General features: G+C 38.8%; 2 protein-coding genes across 6 annotated transcripts; both read right to left on the bottom strand.

Moving 5' to 3' along the window:
• Positions 1 to 654: 654 nt before the first annotated feature.
• On the bottom strand, positions 655 to 16,616 carry bsdc1 (BSD domain containing 1). 5 transcript variants are annotated; one of them, XR_001923975.2, is made up of 12 exons: positions 16,342 to 16,503; positions 15,548 to 15,608; positions 14,556 to 14,672; positions 11,967 to 12,134; positions 9,632 to 9,686; positions 9,420 to 9,535; positions 7,271 to 7,339; positions 5,084 to 5,165; positions 3,646 to 4,074; positions 3,318 to 3,415; positions 2,456 to 2,567; positions 655 to 1,776 (listed from the first exon to the last, which is right to left on the bottom strand). XR_001923975.2 is itself a non-coding variant. In XM_012957090.3 (11 exons), the coding sequence occupies exons 1-11, from the start codon at positions 16,538 to 16,540 to the stop codon at positions 1,744 to 1,746; spliced, it is 1,260 nt and encodes a 419-aa protein (XP_012812544.1). In that variant the 5' UTR covers positions 16,541 to 16,616; the 3' UTR covers positions 655 to 1,743. The 5 variants fall into 5 exon arrangements, 4 of the variants coding, with proteins under 4 accessions (XP_012812544.1, NP_001025634.1, XP_031751878.1 ...); XM_012957090.3 differs by lacking the exons at positions 2,456 to 2,567; positions 16,342 to 16,503 and adding an exon at positions 16,530 to 16,616 and having other exon boundaries at positions 15,548 to 15,629; NM_001030463.1 differs by lacking the exons at positions 2,456 to 2,567; positions 16,342 to 16,503 and adding an exon at positions 16,530 to 16,545.
• A 420-nt stretch (positions 16,617 to 17,036) lies between these two features.
• On the bottom strand, positions 17,037 to 18,079 carry olig4 (oligodendrocyte transcription factor 4). Its single transcript, NM_001045715.1, is given in 1 exon segment — positions 17,037 to 18,079. A coding segment is annotated over 1 exon segment (630 nt). The 5' UTR covers positions 18,011 to 18,079; the 3' UTR covers positions 17,037 to 17,380.
• Positions 18,080 to 21,828: the final 3,749 nt, after the last annotated feature.

Here is a 21,828-nt window from a genome sequence, read left to right as displayed (position 1 = left end):
TGCCAAGCAGCTTTGACTGTCTGGTATGGTAAAATTCCTCTGTAAAAAAACTAACTAAAAATGCATTGTGCAAGGGTTATGCACTCTAATATACGGAGCCCCATATTCGGCTCCCACCCCAGGGGCCGTGTAGGTTACTCGCTGGGATTTGTCCCGGTGTCCCAGCAGCCCAGGCCGACCCTGTGTAAATGTTCTAATGCTCTATGAACCAGTAGATCTTTCCAGCTGACGCAATTGCATCCACTGACATCAATGGTTTAAAGTTGAGCAGTTGGTTGTGAAAAGAGATGTGAAAAGCATTTCTTACAGGGAGAACTGTGAAGTTGTGGATCTCTTTCTCTGAAGCGGTTGATACATTTGAAAGTTTTAAGAAAGGGTTGGATTCCTTATTAGCAAGGGCAGAAATACAAAGCTACTGATACTCTGCCGATCCAGGTGGTGGTCCTATTGCCCTTTTTAGTCTATTTCACCTTCCTCTGAACTTTTAGGTTAGGTAAGATTTACTTGGGAAAAACTTGATGAAATATGTATTTCTGTGAATTTCAGCTACTATGTAATGGCTCAAAAAACCCAAGCTTTGCTATGAATTCTTATCTTTGTAAATGGGAACAGTTTTTTTAGAGGGGCTTATAATAAAAAGTAAAAACACAGACATGCACCTCATCATTTCTTTAATAGCAGGCAAGTGCAAGTTTTGTAAAAGATTCAGGAGAAAGTCTTAATTACAAAAGAGGAAAAAAAGAAAAAGCTGTTAAAGCGTTCCTAAGCAATTTGTGTCTTTTTTGCTGGAAAACAGCCCCTTTTCCCTGCAACCATATAACTTAAAATAGAATTTATATATATATTTTATATTGCACAAACAATTACCAGGCTATAAGGATGAGGAGTTCACTATAATAAAGGTTGCTGTACATAACTAAGGCTCATAATGCAAAACTGGGACCCAGTTTTGAAAGAGTGCGGTGTTGCAAGTATTACAAGCTTAAACCAATGAGAATGCAAAAGACAACTCCTCTTTACACCTTTTAGAAATAAGCTTGCTGCACAGTTCTATAATCTATTCCCAGTCCCTGTTTATTAGTATTTTCCTGCCTTACTTAATAAAAGTAGATCTCTAGCTACTCTGGCCTCGCAATGGAGAGATCAGGAGTGTACAAATACACTCTGTTCTTTGTTATACTGCCTCACAGTGCTGCCATACAGCAACTAAGCTTTTAATAATATAAGACAACGCAGCTGCAAGGGCAGTGAAACATGATAGGCGCAGTCTGAACTATGACAGAGAAAGGTATATCTAGATGTATAGGCCATCACAAGTCATTAATGAGGGAGGATGTCCTTTACCTGGTATTCTTTTATCTAGAAGATCAGACTTCTACTGCAAAACCATTAGCAATACAGAAGACACATCCTAGCAACCCCAACCCTTGCTTTAACCTATACGAGGCTGAATCTTAACACTTGGTACTTTTTAACCCTCCACTTGTGTACACAGGGCCCTGGCAATGAAGGGGTTAATACGCAAGCTATAAATGTCAGAATCTAAGTAGGTAACCCCCACAGTGCCAGTGTAATCTGTCACTGGCTTCTGACTTCTGCCTGTTACAGGGCCAGATGTAAGAAAACTGGGCTTTTGCTGTTCAATTGTAGCAGCACGTGGGTGAAGATGAAAGGACAAACACAGGGTCAGACTCCTGATCAATTGTCCAGATGTACACGCAGTATGCACAATCTGTGCAGTGTTCATTCCCAGTTCTCCCAGTCCTCGTCGTCTACCTAGAAAGTAGCAAAATAAATATCTGTTCAATAAAGCTCATTAATGAATAGAGATGAGTTTGAAAAAGTTTTCGGTAAGAACAGAAGCTATTATTGCACTTTATCGTTTTTTCTACTGAATGGATATAGTATTAAAAAAAAGAGTAACACAGATTTAGGTGCAGTTTTATTAAAAGGTGGAAAGTATGGCACAGAACTGGGAGTAATCAAGGTAAAGATTTTGGCATTAATAACACCAGTTATAGATTACTAAAAGATTTAACCTTTGTTTTATTTACTCACCAAAAAACAGAAGTCCTGTAGTAAAACAGACACTGCCCTGAGTTGATGTTATTACTACTAAGGTATAAACCAAGCTTTAAAATTATATTAACACAAAAAAAAAAAGCATGGAAGGTAGCAAGGTATTTAAATCAAAATGGACCCAGTCATCACTGCACATGTATATGCAATAAAAAATGAACAGCCCCCTCTTAAATAAAATTAATTTTTCAGATTTGTGCTTGGGTACTCACAGTGTATTCTAGGCAACAGTAATCTAATTCCAGCAGCAATAATATTAATAATTATAATTATTACATTAAATTAACATCTGGCTTCCTAGTGTGTAATGAAATTGCCTTATTGAAAGGAATGCTAAATAAGCGCTTTAAAAAAAAAAAAAAAAAAAAGAGCAAACCTGAAGCTTAATCTGTTAGGATCTGCTATGGCTGACAGTCCCTTCTAGAAATATTTATGTTTACACAGAATTCCTCAATCGTCCACCACCGCACTACCTGTCAAATACATGTCTCCACAAACACAACAAATCAGAGATACAGCAGTCTGTGTCCTATTGTAATCTGGCAATAAACTGTTTCATATGGTTATTGCTGGTATATTTTTTTGTTTTGTCCACCATCTGCATCCAACCCCTGACAGAACAATGGCTGCTTATGCAATGGCTGTTAATCAATATTTCCTGTATCTCTAACCACCAATGATGACCACTGTTCCTGTGGGTGGGATACATTTAATTTACACCCTCTGGCTACCCCGCCCCCTTCCCGAGCAATGCACAGTATTTCCACCCTTACTATTAAATTTCACCTCTAGAGTGAATAGTGTTATTTTCTAGTATGCTTCTTACCAAAGAAGAAGCTCACAAAAATTAGCTTTATTTAATGCAATGCCCTGGCTGTTTCCTGACTACACAATACTAAACTACATTTTTTTACAGTATAAAATCTACTGAAAAAAATGTACACATTTCATATATATCCTCTCAATATAAAGCCTAGCTCAACCAACTAAAAAGTGATATATGACATCATGGTTTTCCTGTGAAGGATGGAAACACACAAACACTATCATGGGTCACCAGAACATTGTGTTTTAGTTTTCTATACAAGTATTAACTCCATTAACATACTAATACAGATTATTATCAAACATACTACAACTGGTTTTCATTCTACCTTTTAGTAATCTTATGGAGAACTTTCTTGTACTTATGTTTATCACTATGCCAAGTTGGCAGAATCATTTAAACGCATACGCACCTCACCAGAGACCTCAACCCTAGATAATGCCATCTGCACTTCTTCCTCTGTCATGTCGAAGTCCTTTTCCCAGTCCTCACTGACATCTGTGCTGGAGCCTAAGAAAAAGGAGAGCGAAAATTGTCAATTACAGCTGCCTTGCAAAAGTCAACTCACATTAACCATTAAGAAACATATTTATCAAAGGGTGAAGAGAAATTATGAATTCCATCAAGGAAATTAAACACACAAGATCAATGTCCAGCAAGCATTTTAAAGGCTTAGGATGTTAGCAGAAAAGTTAAAAGTGATTTTTGTCCTTCTCTTTGACTATTAAACGGAAACATACCTTTTTGGCCATTGTTAGAAGGGGTAGATTTGCCACTGTCACTGTTTAACTCAAACACACGGAGATCAGAAGGTGGGTCTTCTCTGTGAGTCCCTATCTGTGCATTAGATTTTCCTGTTATTTGCTCTACAGGTGCATGAGCTGAGCTTTCATCTGTTCCAGCTCCATTTTTTTCCTTTACTGTAAGTGGCCTGGGACTGGACTCTTTTGTAGCGGTCTGCTCAATATATTCCGGGTTCGCAATCTGAGTTATAGGGGAAATGCTCTCACTGCTCTCTGATGGACTGGTGATAGAGGTGTGGTCTCTGTTCAGCTCAGCCATTTTTTCTGATTTGTCTTCAACATGCAGGGTTGGAATGGTTGGTGGCGATATCACATATTTCTCTTCCAGTTTGAAGTTAGGTGCTGAGGCAGCTCCGACAAAGTCCTCTGCAGACAAAAAAAAACTATAAACTTTGCAAAGCTAAAGCAATTACTGTTAGATATTGCTTCTGCAACATATATTCTATTCAAAGTTTCCCTATGTGCTGACCTGCCACATAACTATAGAGTTATGCAGCGGAATTTAAAGGCACCATCTTCCCCTGTGTTAGGATTTCCTTCTGTCAATTTTCCAACTCAGATCTTGTGGAGCACGTACAGTTGAAGCTGACTCAGGGGGTAGATTCAACTGTGTGTGCTCTTCTGTTAGCAAACTAACAGAAGAGGATCCGAAGTCAGGAGAAGATGGTGCTTTTGAATTTCACTGCTCCACACAGAAGATTTATGGCAGGTCCACATACAGGCATACATTTTAAATGAAACATATGTTGAAGGGAGCAGTGAAGGGGGCTGGGGATGGAATAGCCTTTAATACTTCCAACATCTCTCCCTGGAAATGTATTTTAGCACTTGATTATGTTTAATGGGGGTTACCTGTAGTAGAAGCTAAGACTGATGAGTTGTTTCCAAAATAAAAATCCTAACCTCAGTTGTCCTGCCAGTTGTTACTAACCTATATCTTCCAACATTCCCTGACAATCTCAGATTGTGTGAGCACTGAGACATTATGATTATCAGCAGATTGCAAAAGCATGTGTGTCAGATGCAGGTTTGGGAGAGGGAGAAAGCAGATACAATGACACAAATTGGGTTGCCACCTTGTCCAGTTTTCACCCAGATTGCCCTTTAGAAAACCTGGCTGTCTGGATTTCTAAATATGAAAATGATGTTGGGAATAGAATATAGCAAAATTCAGAAGAGAGGCAAGTAAATGGGAAATGAGGAATCAATACTGCCCAGGATGCTGAACAAGAAAAGACACAGATGTGATAGGAGAGCTAATATTACTGCTGTACTATGGGCCAGATTTAAATCAATTAAAAAAAGACATTTTATGGTTGATGACGTGAAAGCAAAAGTTGTATTTGGTCAGTATTAAAGGAATGTAGAAACTCACCCTCCTCTTCCTCCCACTGTGGCTCCTCGGAATGTACACTCTGATCGGCCCTCTGTTTTAGGGCATCTCTCCGTGCCTCCTCCTGCACGGAAAGACATTTAATATGTACTGGTATAGGACCTGTTATTCAGAATGCTTGGGACCTGGGGATTTCCGCATAAGGGGTCTTTCCTATCATTTAGATCTCCATACCTAAAGTCTACTAAAAAATCAATTAAACATTAATTGAACACAATATAATTGTTTTGCTTCCAATAAGGGTTCATTTTACCTTTGTTAGGATCAAGTACAAGGTACTGTTTTATTATTAAGGAAATCAGAATGTTTTGCTTGTAATGGAGTCTATAAAAGATGGCCTTTACGTAATTTGTACTTTGTGCAAAGGGCAAATATATAACACAAAGGTGCTGATTTACCAATATTCAACAATTATTACAAATTTACAAGTAAATATTACCATATATACTCGAGTATAAGCAGAGTTTTTCAGCACCAAAAATGTAAGTATATGGATTTGCAGATGTAACTCGATGGCATGCTTTGCGCACATGAACCCGCCCACCCGTGGACGGAGGTGCGTGCACACACATACGTACGTACGTACGTACGTACGCTCGAACGTACGCATGCACGCACGTCCGTCCACGGGGTGGGGGTGGGGGGGTGCGCAACGCATGCCATCGAGTTACATCAGACTAAGGGAGAGCGCAGAAAAAAAGATACGAAGGGAGGTAATTATCATTTTTGCTTTTCAGCTTGCAAGACTAGCACTGCAAAGTTTAATACAGTCTGTCCTCTTAAGAAACCACACTATTTTTCATATAGCATTTGTGCTTGTCCCAGAAATGTATCTAATCCATATCATATACCCCAGGTTATGCTTGTAAGGGAATTTTAATGGGTTGTAATGAGTCCTGGCAAAAATGTAACTATACAAGGGGTGAGGCTGAAAATCATGAAACAGAATTGACAGACTGGTCACAGAGAAAGGACAGGCAGGAGTTGGACAGAGAGGGCATATAAACAGGAAAGGCAGGAGTGGGACAGAGAGGGCATTGAGACAGAAAAGGCAGGAGTGGGACAGAGAGGGCAAAAAGACAGGCATGAGGAGTGGGACAGAGAGGGCATAGACACAGGGCAGGCAGGAGCGAGACAGAGGGGCATAGAGACAGGAAAGGCAGGAGTGGGACAGAGAGGGCAAAAAGACAGGCATGCAGGAGTGGGGCAGAGAGGGCATAGAGACAGGGCAGGCAGGAGCGGGACAGAGGGGCATAAAGACAGGGCAGACAGGAGCAGGACAGAGGGGCATAGAGACAGGAAAGGCAGGAGTATGACAGAGAGGGCATAGAGACAGGAAAGGCAGGAGTGGGACAGAGAGGGCAGTTAAAAAAAAATAATAAAAGGTTAAACAATGAAAACTATGAGGCAAACTTTTCTCTCTCCAACTCCATGCTGTTTATGTATTTAACCTAACCCCATAGTAAAACCTGCTTTTGTCTGCTGCTGTAGTATTTTTCTTTCCCTGAAGTTATTAGCAGTGCTGTAAAAGGGTCCTCCATCCACCTTTCCCTAATCTGCAGCTGCCAACATGATATATTTATAAAGAGTTCACAGGGGGTTACGCAGAGTGTCCTTTTATTATTTATTTGATTATTGAAACTTAGCAGTAGCAGCTGCATTTCCCACCCTAGGCTTATACTCGAGTCAATAAGTTTTTCCAGTTTTCTTAGGTAAAATTAGGTACCTCGGCTTATATTCAGATCGGCTTATACTCGAGTATATACGGTACTTATAAATCCAGCACAATGTTTTTCTGTAAGTTTTACTGCAGTTTAATAAAACATTTTTCAGTGTTCCTTTAGGGGCTTTTCAGTGACCTGCTCTGAGGTGGTAAAAATAATAACTTCTTCAATCAATTTTTATTTAATCAAGCAGGATGGTAAATTCAACTAGCCAAGTACTGCATCGGTCCATGGATGCAACCCTAAAGGGGTTTGTAGGGTCCCACATTTGATCCAATCATTAGTCCTTGGGTTGACTAATCAGATCAGCCGGATTTGGGCCAGCTTCACAAAACAAACAGAACCCAGAAGTAGGTTTTAACTTCAAGGTGCATGGCCTGAAAAAGAAGAAGCAAATCACCACCTGTCTAATGCTTACTTTGCCATTTTATTCCACAGAACCTACCTGCTCAAGCTGGTGGACTTTATAGAAGTACCTCTGCCAGAATTCAGAATGTGACACAGCTGCTGGCACCTGAGAAAGAGGATACCCCAAGTTAGAGTTAGCAATGAGCTATAGGAGATTAAGGCTGGCTATACGTGTACCAATTAAATTTTTTTGTGCAATTGTCATTATATTTATGTTGGGCAGATAATCCTGACTGATATTATACATCTGATGACAGGGGTCAGTGAGACACCCTGTTTTATTTAAAGAACGGGTACACATACAACACATTTATGGATGGGTATCATGGCTCGAACATAGGAGGTGTCTGAGGACCTCAGAAAAAGAGTTGTTGATGCCCATAAAGCTGGAAAAGATTCCAAAACTATCTCTAAAAAGTTTGGACTCCACCAATCAACAGTCAGACAGACTGTGTACAAATGGGGGAAATTCAATATTGTTGTTAGTGGTCGACCATCAAAGATACCTCCAACTGCAAGGAGTCTAATAGTCTGAGAAGTTACAAAGGAACCCAGGGTAACTTCTAAGCAACTGAAGGGCTTGTTCTCACATTGGCAAATATTGATTTTCATGAGTCCACCATCAGGAGAACAATGAACAGCAATGGTGTATGGCAGGGTAGTAAGGAGAAAGCCCCCCCAAAATATCGCCGACTGTCTACAGTTTGCTAAAGATCATGTGGTTAAACCAGAAAGATACTGGAAGAATGTTTTGTGGAAGATGAAGCCAAAATTTAACTTTTTGGCTTAAATGAGGAGTGTTATATTGCATTGTGATTTTGGTTTTGGCAACTTTCAAATATTATTTTATTAAAAATTAATTGCCATAGAGAGCAGCATTTGATGAACTCCTGGTTGTTACTTTTAAACAACGTTGCAAGTGCCAAGCTCCTCCAGCAAGATAGGTCTGTAAAGTCTGCTGGTGTTTGTTACATTGTGTCAAGTGCCAGAACCACCAGGGCAGAGAATGGAAAGGACAGGCAAACAATGCTTTTAATAGCAGCTATATATACAAATAACTAAAAAAAACATTACAATAAATGTATATTGCAAAATTGCTTAGAATTAAGTTTTCTTTTATTAGGCGAAAAATTATTTTTGGGGTTGACATGTCCTGAAAGGACTGAAACATCAGACTCTTTGTGCAATAAGCTTGTAATAAAGGCATAAATAACTATATGGTGCGTCAGCAGATCACAAACAAAAAAATAGATGGTGGTGTATGAATAATCTTTCCCAAAAAATTTAGCCCACCACAGCAGATAATTTAGAAAAAAATTGTGTGCAAAACATTCTCCACCCAAATACAGTAAACATTATCAGCAAAAATTAATAAATCAACTGTACTGGGTACCACAGGGTGATAGAAACACCAAAAAATTTGAGCAGTGAAAAGAATATTTTAAATAGACAGAATCCTGGTCAATCATGGCAGCCCTTTTATCAGCAGATAAAGTAGTTAAGAAGAGCCTCAGCACTCTGGGCAGAACAAGAGGAACAATACAAAAGTTTCCATACTGCTTATGGCCACTTGTTGGGCACCCATCTATTCAACTTTTTTGCTAATCGGTTTAATACCAATCAGTTTAGGGCCACCTTAAGTTAATTTCTTAAGACCATAAGGAATTACCCTCTGGCTGGCCTTTGTAAAAGTAATCACAATGTGCAAACATGATGCTGCTACATAAAGGATAATGAATAAAGACATAAAAGAAATTAACACTGACTTCCAAACCAGCCTTAATTAAACTCATGGTCATAACCATGAAGATCAACTTATTTGGCTATGAGCAGATCTCTGCACAATTTGACCACTGTTGTACTGGGCCAACTCAGATCGCACTGTGGAAGTACTGCACCCTTGAGATGAGGACCACATCAATGTGCATATGTGGTTCTCGTCTGATTTTCAAACCTGTCCGAGAGATATCTTCCCAAAATGTGGCCAGAGATACAGTCCCAACAGCCCCATACACAGGCAGAAAACTTTCTGGCTGTGTCTGAAGAAGCCGAGTGGAAAGCTTTTCTAACCCCATGTAAAACTAACTTTAATCCCATATAAAAAATACAGAGTCGTGTGATAAAAACTGCAATAAGCTGATGACCAGTGCTTGGGAGGAAAAAAGAAAATTGATATAGTTACTTACCATTTTGGTGTAAAGAGCACGGATAGATGGGCTTGTCACCAAAAGCTCAGAAATTTCTGCTTTTCTGTGTTCTGGGTCCCAATAAGCAAGCCATGCATCAAACTCTGCAGGGGAACCTGAGAAAACCAAGCCAAATATCATTAATAATATTCAACATCACATCCCCCCTACACCTTCTATAAACTATTCATGTTGTAAATTCAGTACATTACCATCAGGCTCATTGCAGTAAGTGGCAGGATCTGACTGTAAACTGTACAAACGTGCCTGCAAAAGAATGAATTTTAACAATTTCACAAAAACTGAAAGTAAAGCAGATTGTGCCGAATTTTTTAGTCTCCTGGTAGCCAATTTTCCCTCACATTTAGAGGCCAGCACACACAATGAACTGTGGTGCACACTGGAAACACACAATTTACTACTTCTCTTGAAACCACCTACTTTTCACTCAAAAGTAAGTCCAAAAAGAAATCTGAAGGAAAGTGATTTTACTCCATATTTCAGCTTTGACTCTAATAGAAATAATAAGACTTTCCAAATTTGCTGTTCGTCAATATTATTCTGTTTAACAAATCGTTATTAAATTATCTTTATCGTATCTTGTTTGAAAGGCTTGCATCAGCTAGAGGCTGCTCATTAAGGCTGCCTGTTCTGCATCCTGGGCACCTTTTGCTTTGGACATGTATTTGTCCACTTCTTTGTGTTGCTGTTCCTTTATCAGTTCCAGACATGCAAATTCATGCCTCAGATATTCACAGGCACTGCCCATTTGTTCTCCTGGGCATTAGCAGTGTTCATTCAGTGACAGCTCTATCACCATGTTACAGATACTTTGGGCAGCCATCATTATGCCCAGTTCAGCAAATGAATCTACAAGCCTATGCTGCCCCCTCTGTAACTTGTAGACGAATGGCCTAAAAGAAGGGCCTTCTAACAATGCAGATAAATATGTCTGTATCATCTCCTGTAATGGCAACTGCACTGTAGCACTAAAGTATGGCTTCTAATGGTGCTGCCAATCGTTTGCAGTGATTCAGAGATCTGAATCGATGGGAGAAACCAGTCAAACGTGTTATGATATTACTGTTCCCATGGTTACAAAACCACTGTTGCTCCTTCTTCCTAGAACATCTGAAAAGCTTTGTAAAAAGTGGAGTGAAGCATTACCAGTGATGTTGCCCAGGCCAACCAATCAGCGACTGGATTTCAATAGTTAGAAAACCAAAGCAAAGCATCTGATTGGCTCCTATGAGCAACATCACCCCCAAGGCAAATTTATCAGGAGCCATATTACATTATAAGGCGTCATCTAACCAGTGTGTCCCAGCAGCAACTCAAGCAAACACTGGAAAATACAATTTCTGCATAGAATGTGCCCTAGAATAAAAATCAACAACATACGAATGTGAGCAATACACAGCACCTGTTTTTTCAAAGCAGACATGCTCAATAAACACACAGATGTCTAGCATTAGCATTACTGGTGTGTTATTAGAAGCCTTATACCTCGCATTTGCAAATAAAAAAAATCTTGCTACCAAAATACCTGTTTTACATAAAGAAATGTTTTGTCCTATAGGTGTGTAGTGAACCATAAATGACAATTGAACTATGTAATATCTGCACACTAAAACCAGTGTGTTCTGTAAATCATTATAGCTCATTATTCACTGCACAAATGTTAGCCCTATAGGCCAACTGAAACGTAAACAGAGCTTCCATTTGAAGCAGCGTAGGTGGTTTTTGTGGTGAGGGCAGCAAGGTTGTGGAATGCCCTTCCTAGTGATGTGGTAATGGCAGATTCTGTTAATGCCTTTAAGAGGGGCCTGGATGAGTTCTTGAACAAGCATAGCATCCAAGGCTATTGTGATACTAATATCTACAGTTAGTATTAGTGGTTGTATATATAGTTTATGTATGTGATAGTATAGGTTGGTAAGTATTGGTATGTAACTATGTATGAATAGCAACCCCATGGCTACAAAAAAAGCTTGTTTACATAAATGCTATTGGAGCTTTTGAAGCAAACCTTCAATATTTAAATGCATATTAAACCTTTTTATGTGCTGGAATGCAGAATTTCCAACATTTGTTGTAGGGGAGAGATGAAATGACCATATTCCCTCTAGGCTATGCTGAAATGCATGTAACAGATTTTATCAGTGCATTATTTGTATGTTGCAGGTGTTCTATTTCAAGTCACAAGGGCACACAATCTTATGACACAAAACCTTGTCATAAGATCTACACTACATATAAGTCACCCATGCACAAATTGTGAGACCTGCACACGTGACAAACTGTGGTGCCCCCAGATAATTTTTAGTAAAAAAATCCATAATTTAGTATTCATTCAGACTCGTACAAGAGAATTGGAAACATGCTGGAAGAAAATGTTACAGCCATGTAACACCCTAAATTGGCAAAATTCTAAGGCTGGTTGTACTACATGAAGCAAGTTCTGCTTAACTCAATAATATTAGAATAAATCCCTGATTGTATTCAGAGACTCTTCTAGATGTTCAGTTAATAAGAAAACAACTATACCTTGGTACTGTCATACAGTTCTGTTGTACCAGATGGAGTAGCCATAAGAGTGATCACATCACAGTCAATGGTTTTGTCAGGCGATGGGGCAAATGTGTCTGAAATTACACCTAGGAAGTTGGACAGCCCTTTCTTTACTTTGTCTGTGGTCCCAGAAGATCCCTCCACCTGCAAAAAAAAAAACAGTTGATCATATTTCCTGTAAAGCTGTAGCTCTAAGACAAAAATTACATTTCCCATATCAAGAAACCTGCTTTATCTACACTAAATTATAAAAAACACTAAAGGTGGCCATTTTCACATGGCGATTTTTGATCTTTTGTGCGACCATTGGTCGCATAAAAGATCGTTCCCACCCTCCACAGACGTTCAGATATGGAGGTAGAAACAATAGGATTTCTACCTCCTTCTGCCGATTCAGCCCTGAAGGTAGATTTTGCTCAGACACTTTCAATTACCGATCAAAATCTTTTAACCTGCCCAATCTGCGAGTCGACCGATATCCGCAGCCTCCTGCGATAACGGTCGTCTCACCGAGTTGCCATACACGCACCGAATATCGTACGAATCAAGGTTTCATACGATTTCATCGGAGCATGTATGGCCAGCTTTAGAAACACCCATGCAATAAGAAACAGACACGGACAAGAGATGATATGTGTTGTCTACATATATACATGCAACCACCCCAATGGACATCTGCTTATCTGTGCACTGGTAATCTAATTATGCACCCTGTGAGAACCAGACCTGATGTAGCTGCAGTTTCAGTGTTTGCCCAGTTTAGCTCAAAGAATTAAAAAAAAACAAAACAGTGACTGGTTACATGGATTTTTGGTCAGAAAGGCCCTAAATTTGTAATAGGGAGGAAGGCCATTGGTTTCATGGCACCAACAGTAATAAGGACTACATATCCTGTGCACCATACAAAAGGATGTCTTCCACACCACCAATTTACTTTCTGAGTAGGTAGACGGATTCTCCCCCTTCCCCAGATTTTAAGGTGGCCATACATATTCAGATTCCTCTTCTTCAGACGAACTTTTTTATGTATCGGTCGTAAGTTTAAAAGCAACAATCTGAAACTAACATTCAGGCTGGAATTGTAGGTTAAAACCCTTAAAATACAAATTGGAGGATGTTCTGAACATGAAATAGTTGGCAAGCCCCAATTTTACCAAAGTGACTTTGTCCGATACATAATACATGCACAGAGTTTACCATTATCCGTAATTTTCTAACCTGGCCGACTGACTAAACGACCAATCGACATGGTACGAAAATTATCGGGATCATAATTTGGAGCCCACACTCGGTCTGAAAACTATGTTTCGGACACTTTTATCAGTATGGATTTTATCAGTATGACCAGTTTTACTCTAGCAACAAGAAGGTGAAATGTATAACTCAGGTGCAAACCTTTCTTCATGTCTAGTTACCCACAACAGCATAAAGCATTTATTGGTCTACCAAAATAAAAATACAATGGACAATTTGATTGTCGATATGGGTTACCACATTCACAGAAAACATCTGCTTTAACAATACTTTGATACAAAAAGGTTTATTAAGAGTTTTGAATTATATTCTAACTACTTATATTAATTGGCAAAACACTCCTGACCTCTATTTTATGAAATCAATGAAGCTGAATAAAAAAGGTTTTAGGGTTAGGAATCTTGATTTTTCAAAAAGACAGACTCCATCGGAATGGGCATCACCTGGACCCTTGAAATGATTGGAGATCAACTTCAAGGGTTCCTTATAGCTTATAAAATTAATACTTTATTTTAAGAAAAAGCTTTTTGTTTAGCATCTTCAAAAGTTTTTCAAGCAGGAGGCCTTTTCCTTTAGAACTCCTTCTAACTGGATGTCTTCCTGCCATCACATAGAGAAATTATACTGAACAGGCCATTCCAACTAGAGGCCTATTGGGCAGATTGTTGAAGAGATTTTTATGGCATCCAGTCAGCTCAAATACTCCATATACCTATATTTCTAAAGTTGCACAACACTGCTCTAGAATAGTGTTTCCATATACTGGGCAAATTATTTACTACATCTAGTAGATCATAATATGATGATATCTTCCAAATAGGTCAATGGAGCTCATGAGCAGTCTGGGAGGAACATAAACATACCAGTGCAGGTATGCAGCAGTATCTACTAGCAGCACATTTTTGCCCAGCAAAAGACAAAGATCTGGGTTTGTCAGCCTGTGTGTATGTGGATATAAATCTTTTGTAAACCTGCGTATGTGGGTTTCTGACAGACTGTCAGTGTGTGTATGTTTTCTATCTGCAAAGACCCGAAACCATTATAGTACAATTCAGTTTAACCTGCTGTGTCTCCATATATTATTATAAATATTATCATTTGAGGGTAGGTTATGGAATGCTCTTTTGGAAACACTAAACCTCATTTGGTCTTTTGTGGGATCTGAGGCCCTATTTAATTATACAATGTTGTGTGTGCATATTGTTCTGTTCATCAACATACAGGCTCCGTTTGGAGGGGAGCCCATATTGGCATCCTTTCCTTGGGTGTAAAATCATCTTGGCCCGGCCCTGCCCATTGATTTATACTTACAACCAGCTTGTCCTTGACCACACTGGCTGTTGCTGCGATAGTGCATGCCGTATCATGCTGTACAACACGGGTAAACTCTGTCAGGTCCCTCTTCATGAATTCTAGAGCCTCTGCAGACTTAGACATATAATGGGTAAGAAATTAACATTTATACAGTACATACATTGCAATATTAAAAGATAACATCAACATCAAAGTTTTGCAACCTGTTAACTAACCTCTTTCTGCAGATATCATAAGCTTATATAGTTTTTCAAAATGTTTAGTACAATACATACAGTGTATATAAACCCCTTGAGTTAAGCTGCTTTTGTATATAACCTAGTGTCTACTTGCCCTTTGTTGTTAGCCCTTAGGGAAAGCAGCAAATGTCACACAACATTCAACTACACAGTGCCTGAAGTACAGATATGGGATCTGTTATACAGAAACCCTTTATCCAGAAAGCTTGAACTTGATCCCAACTAAGATATATTTAATTGGTATTGGAGGCAAAACAATCCTATTGAGTTTAACTAATATTTAAACAATATTTTTTTTAGTAGATTTAAGTTAGAGATCCAAATTATAGAAAGACCCCTTATCCGGAAAATCCCAGGTCCCAAGCATTCTGGTTAACAGGTTCTATACCTGTACGTGTTGCATTACAGGTACTCAAATAAGCGGAGCAGAGGTCCCTGTGTCACAACTACATGTATAGAGAAATTGGTGCTTTAAGCACCACTGGTTTCTGCCTTATTGTAGTGGTGGTAAAAACCCCATGTGCGTAGTTTGCATTTAAGAGAGGTTTACCATAAATCCCTTCAGTAGACAAAGTTTGTAATAATTATCTTGTGCAGTAGTAAGTTTTAGGAAGGCTGGTGTAAAATAAAATTGTATACATAATCAGTGAATATTCCAATAGGTTATTCTATGTAAAGATGTTTGCATGTTATGCTTACTTTAACAGCTTTGCTAGAAGAATGTAATTTTATTACATGTCTGCCACTTACTTTGTCCCGCACAGAACTGTAACTTTGCTGTAACCAGCTTCTCCACCAGGTTCCATCTTCCCTGCAAAGAAACCCATAAACGCTGAGAGAAGAAACAAAGCACAAAATGTAAAAGGTAATAAAAACTGTATAAAAAGGGAATATGAGAGTCATCTTGGCATGTGCTCTAAAGGGGCAGGGACTGCTGTGTCATTCTTTTTAAAGAGAGAGAGACACTATATAGGATGATAAAAAAATATCATTTTATGAGGCAAAGCAACGTCACTATGAAGACTACATCTGTACGTTCAGACAGTTCTACAGTAAAAAGCTTTGTTTGTTGGGAAGGCAGAGATTATCATCATAGATATTCTAATATAAAATAAAGAGCAATGAAGAGGGGCAAGAAATTTTTTTAAAAAAATTAAAGTTTAGATTAGGTGAGTGAGGAGATTGCTTATCGATTTATTCATAAGGATATTCTAATTTGCCATCTTAATTTTTGCCAATACGATCTGCAGTAGCCAGACTACAAAAGAAGGGTGGAGAAGGCTGTGATTAGGTGGGGACACAAAGGAATAACAAAAACATCTTTAGGTATGCGATTTAGGATGGATTTCATTCCGGATCTTGAGTCAAGAATAGTTGTTATTGGGATAATAGCAGGCGGGTATCAGGATTAGATACGACATGCCAATAGCCTTGCAACTACAGACGTAAGTGAGATTACGGAATTACGTATATACAAATACAACGAGGAAAGACTCATCCCGCTTGAGCTTCTCCATTCGTTTTCCCATTACAAGTAGAAGCACCTGGTGTGAGAATGCATGTGGTCGTGGTGGGGGGAAATTGTGGTGCAACAACAGCCGAGGGAGCGTAAATCGGACCTTAGTGAGCTACAGTACACTGGACTTTTAGAACCACAATAAAGTGTAGGAGTGTGAGGTTTAAACAAATACGCCATTTGCCAGATTCCCCTGCCAACAAACCCGACTCTCACCCTTCTGCCATCTTCGCTCCGTGACATCACCAATATTTACCGACCTCTGACCCCTTTGTTCCGGCGCTCCCCTTCTGGAGACCGGAAGTGCGAAGGTGGAGTTTGTTACTGGGAGGGGAAAGAGAGAATAGCTCGGAAGAAACAATTTTGTTGTGTTGGGGTTCCGAAGTTGTGATACAGTTTAAAACAAGCAGTGGCATATATATTACAGGCATCTTTCGTCCGCACGAAATACAGTGGGGCTTTTTTACTAATAGTGGCAAAGTAGCTTCGGTGCCATAGCAACCACGTATTTGCTTTTCAGTAGTGTGCTGCTGCAGACTGAACGAAACTTATAGCTTATTGCTTGCTATTGGTTATTATGCTGAAGCAATTTTTCTCAATGTTAGTTACAGAGCTTTTACCTGTCTCACACACTTCTATACAAATGCTGCATGATTCAGATTGTGTCTTTAGTGGGGACAGATTTGAATCCCTGCCCTATAAACACATGAAAGAGACAGAACATACGTTTTACCTTTTATTTATAAAAATTACATTTTATATATGTAGCATAATATATAAATATATATGAACAACATTAGGCAAAGCAACATTAAAGCACTGCATTGCAGGAATCATAAACAATAACATAACAGTAAAACAAATGTCAAAAGCAGTAGAAGGCATTGTGGAGCCTAATGGAAAACACACTGTAGTTGAATGTCCTTTGAATATAGGCAGAATCAGACAAGGTGGCAGACTGGCCATAAAAATAACCTTTGAGCCATGTGGCTGGTTGGTTAATATGTGAATAGTTTGTACGGGTTACCTGCAAGACACAAAAAGTTCAGTTCTTTTCCCACTTCCAATTATTTTATGGGTCTTGAAACAGCAACAGCAGCAGTCCTGCGTGGTGGTTGTGGCAGATACTGGCAAATGTGGCATGGGCATGGCAGCCCTAGAAAATGTGGAGCAGTAGCAGGAGGTTGGCAAATATCTGAAGAGGACAAACTTAAATAAGTGGCATAGTCTGATGCTGGCACTGTTGGCATTACCGGTGGTAGTTGTGGCACTCGGGTGGATAGAGAGCTTGCACACCCAGGAGCACGTTGAGCTCCATATACCTCATTGACCAGCCTTTTCATTTCCTCCAAAGAATTAGACAACATAACTATGTAGTTTCGAGCCAATATCAAGGTAGAAATTTTGGAGAGCTTTCTTACAGAGGGACCATGGGAGTATGGCATCACTTCCCGCAGACCATCCATGGCTTGGTTAAGGTCATGCATGCGCTGTCTTTCACGACTGTTCACCTTTAGACGAAGCTCATGCTGATTCTCTTGGGTAAGTTCTCTTTTGCCAGCTTTTACTCTTCCTCTGGGAGGCATTCTCTGTCCCACACTATGTGCCTGGAACATAGCCCCACTAAGGAACTGGGGACTTTCTCCTCTGTCAAACTCTGGTGAGGAAGATCTGCTGGAAAGACAGTCTGAATCCATTTTTGGCTAGATGGCAGCAATCTCTCAGAGTGTCTGGAGCAAGTGAGAGTCAGCAGTGTTTGGTTACTAATCCACCAGCTTGTACTGAAGCCCTTTCCCTGCTCCTGTTATTTATATACAGCTCTTCACAATAGGTACAAAAAAGCTCCCCAGTGCCTTGTTTGATGTCCTAACCAATCACTAGGAGACAAAAAAAAACTAGAGTAATTAACATTTATCTAAGTCTCTGACTTCTCCCATTCTTTCTAAAACCCCATGGTCTCTCATGCAAAAATCAAATTCTTATCACTTTGTGCATATTATAAAAATTTTTTTTTTAACACACAACTGCAGTAAAACACAAGAATGGGGCCCCAAACAGAGAAAAAAAAAAAAAATATATATATATATATATATATATATAAATCCTGTATATGTACTCACTTAGGGGCTCATTTACTGACCATCGATTTTGTATTTTAAACTCAATTTTAGGCAAAGTTTAGGAAGAATGCCTATTTTGTCTCCTAAATACCATTAGAACTATTTTAGGTAAGATTTGGAGTGTATACATATTTGTTGTCTTAAAATTCTAGTAACTGTCCCTTAATGCTTGATACAGCAATATTTCCATAATCCTGAAATAAATTAATTTATGCAAAGATGTCAACTAACGCCTTTTAATTAGGGCAGCGATTCTTAACCAATGGGTTGGGACCTAAAAATGGATCCCCATGCTGTTTAGGATGGGTCTCCATGATCCTTTTTGATAATGTAAAGGTTCTTTAAACCTACTTCCTATTTATTTAAATCGATTCCAGGTTCTTGCAGTTCAAAATCATTTGAAAGGCTTGTGCTAGCTATTGTCATTATATAATCACCTTTTTATGTTTCAATGATTTTTATTAGATTTTTTTTTAAACAATTAAACACATAAAGAGAAATATAAATTCCCCCCATTATAACAGAAATGTTTGCAGATCAGCATGTTACATTTAAAACATTAGTTATTGTTTTGATATTGTACATTCTCTGTGATCATTTGTTTATATCAACTAACAAAAAAAGGAAAAAAAGAAAAAAGGAAGCACCAGAATGAAAGAGACGGGAAAGAGTAAAGAAGAAATTAAATGGAAAAAGGAAAGAAGACTTAGGGGCACATTTACTTACTCACGAACGGGCCGAATGCGTCCGATTGCGGTTTTTTCGTAATGATCGGTATTTGGCGATTTTTCTGAAAATTGTCGCGACTTTTTCGTAGCCATTCTGAATGTTGTGCAAAATGTTGCGATTTTTTCGTAGCGTTACTATTTGCGCGAAAAGTCGCAACTTTTTCGCAGCTTTTGTGCCGAGTACGAAAGATTCGGATTCGTTCAAGCTTCAGTATGGTGACTTTTCTTGGACCAGGTTGGAGCTGCAGAGTGCCATTGAGTCCTATGGGAGGCTTCCAAAATCATGCTAAGTCTGAAAGTTTCGCCCGCCGCTTACGAGCGCTCAATACGAAAAAGTCGCGACAAGATACGAGCGAATCGTAATGGCTACAAAAAACTCGCGTTTTTTCGCGCAAATCGTATTGGTAGCGAAAAAGTCGCGACAATTTCCGAAAAGTCGTAAAGGCGACAAAAAAATCGCAAAAAATACGAAAAAGTCGCAAAATGTTCGTTTTCCAATCGGAATTTTTCCAATTCGGATTCTTGGGTTAGTAAATGTGCCCCAAAGTATACCATGATACAAAGTATACCAAGTGATATACTCACCTTTTAGCCATCCGTCAAAGAGTAACATTTTTCAGTGATAAATGCATTGCTTTCACTGCCCCTTAAAATCATGCAATATTTTTTTTAATCAGATATTTTTAAGCTACAGAGCTACACTACAAAATAAACATTCCTAATATTGAAAGAGGTCATAGTTGGTACAGCTGCAATTTGTTGCTGCACTGTTGTTTTTTTTTTAGAGTTGTTATTACAAAACCATTCTTTGTGTGACTTTCACCTTATGCGTGAATTTCCAAGCAGATTTTTCCTTTTAACACCCCGTTGAAAAAGAGAGAGGCTTCAAAAGGCTCTTTTAATCTATGTTTTAATACATTTATGGTTCTTTTCAGAAGTGTGCCCATTGCCACATAAAGGAAGAGATTTCACGGTTACTCGGTAGAGAGTGATTTCTATTCATTCATTATTCTGTATGGGTCTTTCATTGGTAACAGGATAATAGGACAGGTTTATAGTCATATTGCTCGAGGGAAGTATCTAATGAAGATTTGATTTACAAGGTAGAAGAATACACAAGGCAGAAGGATGACCTAGCTCCACTTGAAGTATATTAAAGCCTTGTAGACCTGTGTTTGAGTGCAGGAGAGCAGAAACTTCTTTAGACGGAGAAGGACTTTACAACTCAATATTTAACAGACACATTGTACCAGAGCAATAAGTGGCAAACCTTCTTAACACAAGACCAGAGCTGCCAAAAGAAGTTAATGGCACTGAAAAGGCCATAAATGCCCTGATGTTCAAATATTAACACGTATTCACACATGACATCTATTCTTAAGAAAAACAGCAGTTTAATAACTAAAAGGAATAGAATTAAAATATGTAGTCATTTAGGTGACTTTGCAGCTAGTCTGTATGTGTAGAATAGATTGCTAGATAGATATACACAAACAACTTTCTTTGTTATTTTCTATTTTGTGTGTTGTACTATTGAGGTCATTTAAAGCACAGACTGGTTTTACATTATTGATGTTCTAGATATGAGAAAATTAAAACATATACAGATAAAATAAAGAGACATAGACCTTTATGTTTGAAACTGCATCCCTGTCCTCCATCAGAAACCCACTTTGCACTGTGGGGCTCTGTACAAGTAAATCTTGAGGAAGATTTACTAAACACTCAAAAGTAAATAAATGTTGGTGTGTATTGTCAAGTGCAAAAATAACTAGGTCATTCTGTATTCAGAGTGGATGTTCATCTAAAAATGTGCAAATGTAATTGCTGGGGAAAGCAGTATCTCTCTGACTGTTTATATTATCTGCACTCTTCGTTCTGACTTTTAAAATAATGTAGCAGAAGATGGCTGATTAACAAACTGAGGACAACTGACCTGCTATGTTTTTAGTCAGAATCGACAGGGTAGAAAGGGTAAAGAAACACTGATTTCAGTTGCAATTACAACTAGAAAGGGAAGTTTGAGAACAAACTTCATGTTGGGTTGAAAAACGTGAAGTTGCCTAATGATCTGTTGTTGGCTCCGCCCACTTTTTCTAACCCTGGACCACAGTTATATAGTAAAAACTACTGTGCAAAGTTTGGGGACCCTGGTTTTAATAGTGTCTGAATGGCAGCAATTTAAATTTCCCCACTGAAAGTCAACGGGTGACATCTGATTGGCGGTTGGAGGCTCCACCCCCTTTTTCTAACCTGGAACTGCAGTTACCCAGTGACTAACTCTGCAAAGTTTAGGGACCCTAGGATAGTTAAAGAATGGCAATTTAAACCAATAAAAGTCAGGTAAATTATGATTGGTGTTTGGTGAGTGTGCCCACTTTTTCTAACCTAGAGTCAAAGTCACCAAGTGACAAACAGTGGGCACCCTGGCATAAATAGTGTGAGAATGAGAGCATTCTAAATTTAAACCAATAAAATTAAATGGATGAAATCTGATTGGCTGTTTGTGGCCCAACCCACTTTTCCTATTTTTGAACTGCAGTCCCCCATTAACCAAATTTGCAAAGTTTGGGGACACAAAAATTGTGAGACTGAGAGCAATTTACACTTCGCCATTGAAAGCAAATGTAATTAGGCTGTTGGTGGCTCTGCCCACTTTTTTCTAAC

This window comes from Xenopus tropicalis, chromosome 2, assembly GCF_000004195.4.
Source record: "Xenopus tropicalis strain Nigerian chromosome 2, UCB_Xtro_10.0, whole genome shotgun sequence".
In the NCBI taxonomy this organism is placed as follows: Eukaryota; Metazoa; Chordata; class Amphibia; order Anura; family Pipidae; genus Xenopus; species Xenopus tropicalis.
Note: the sequence above shows the minus strand (reverse complement) of the source record. Positions and strands in the feature narration are given on the sequence as shown.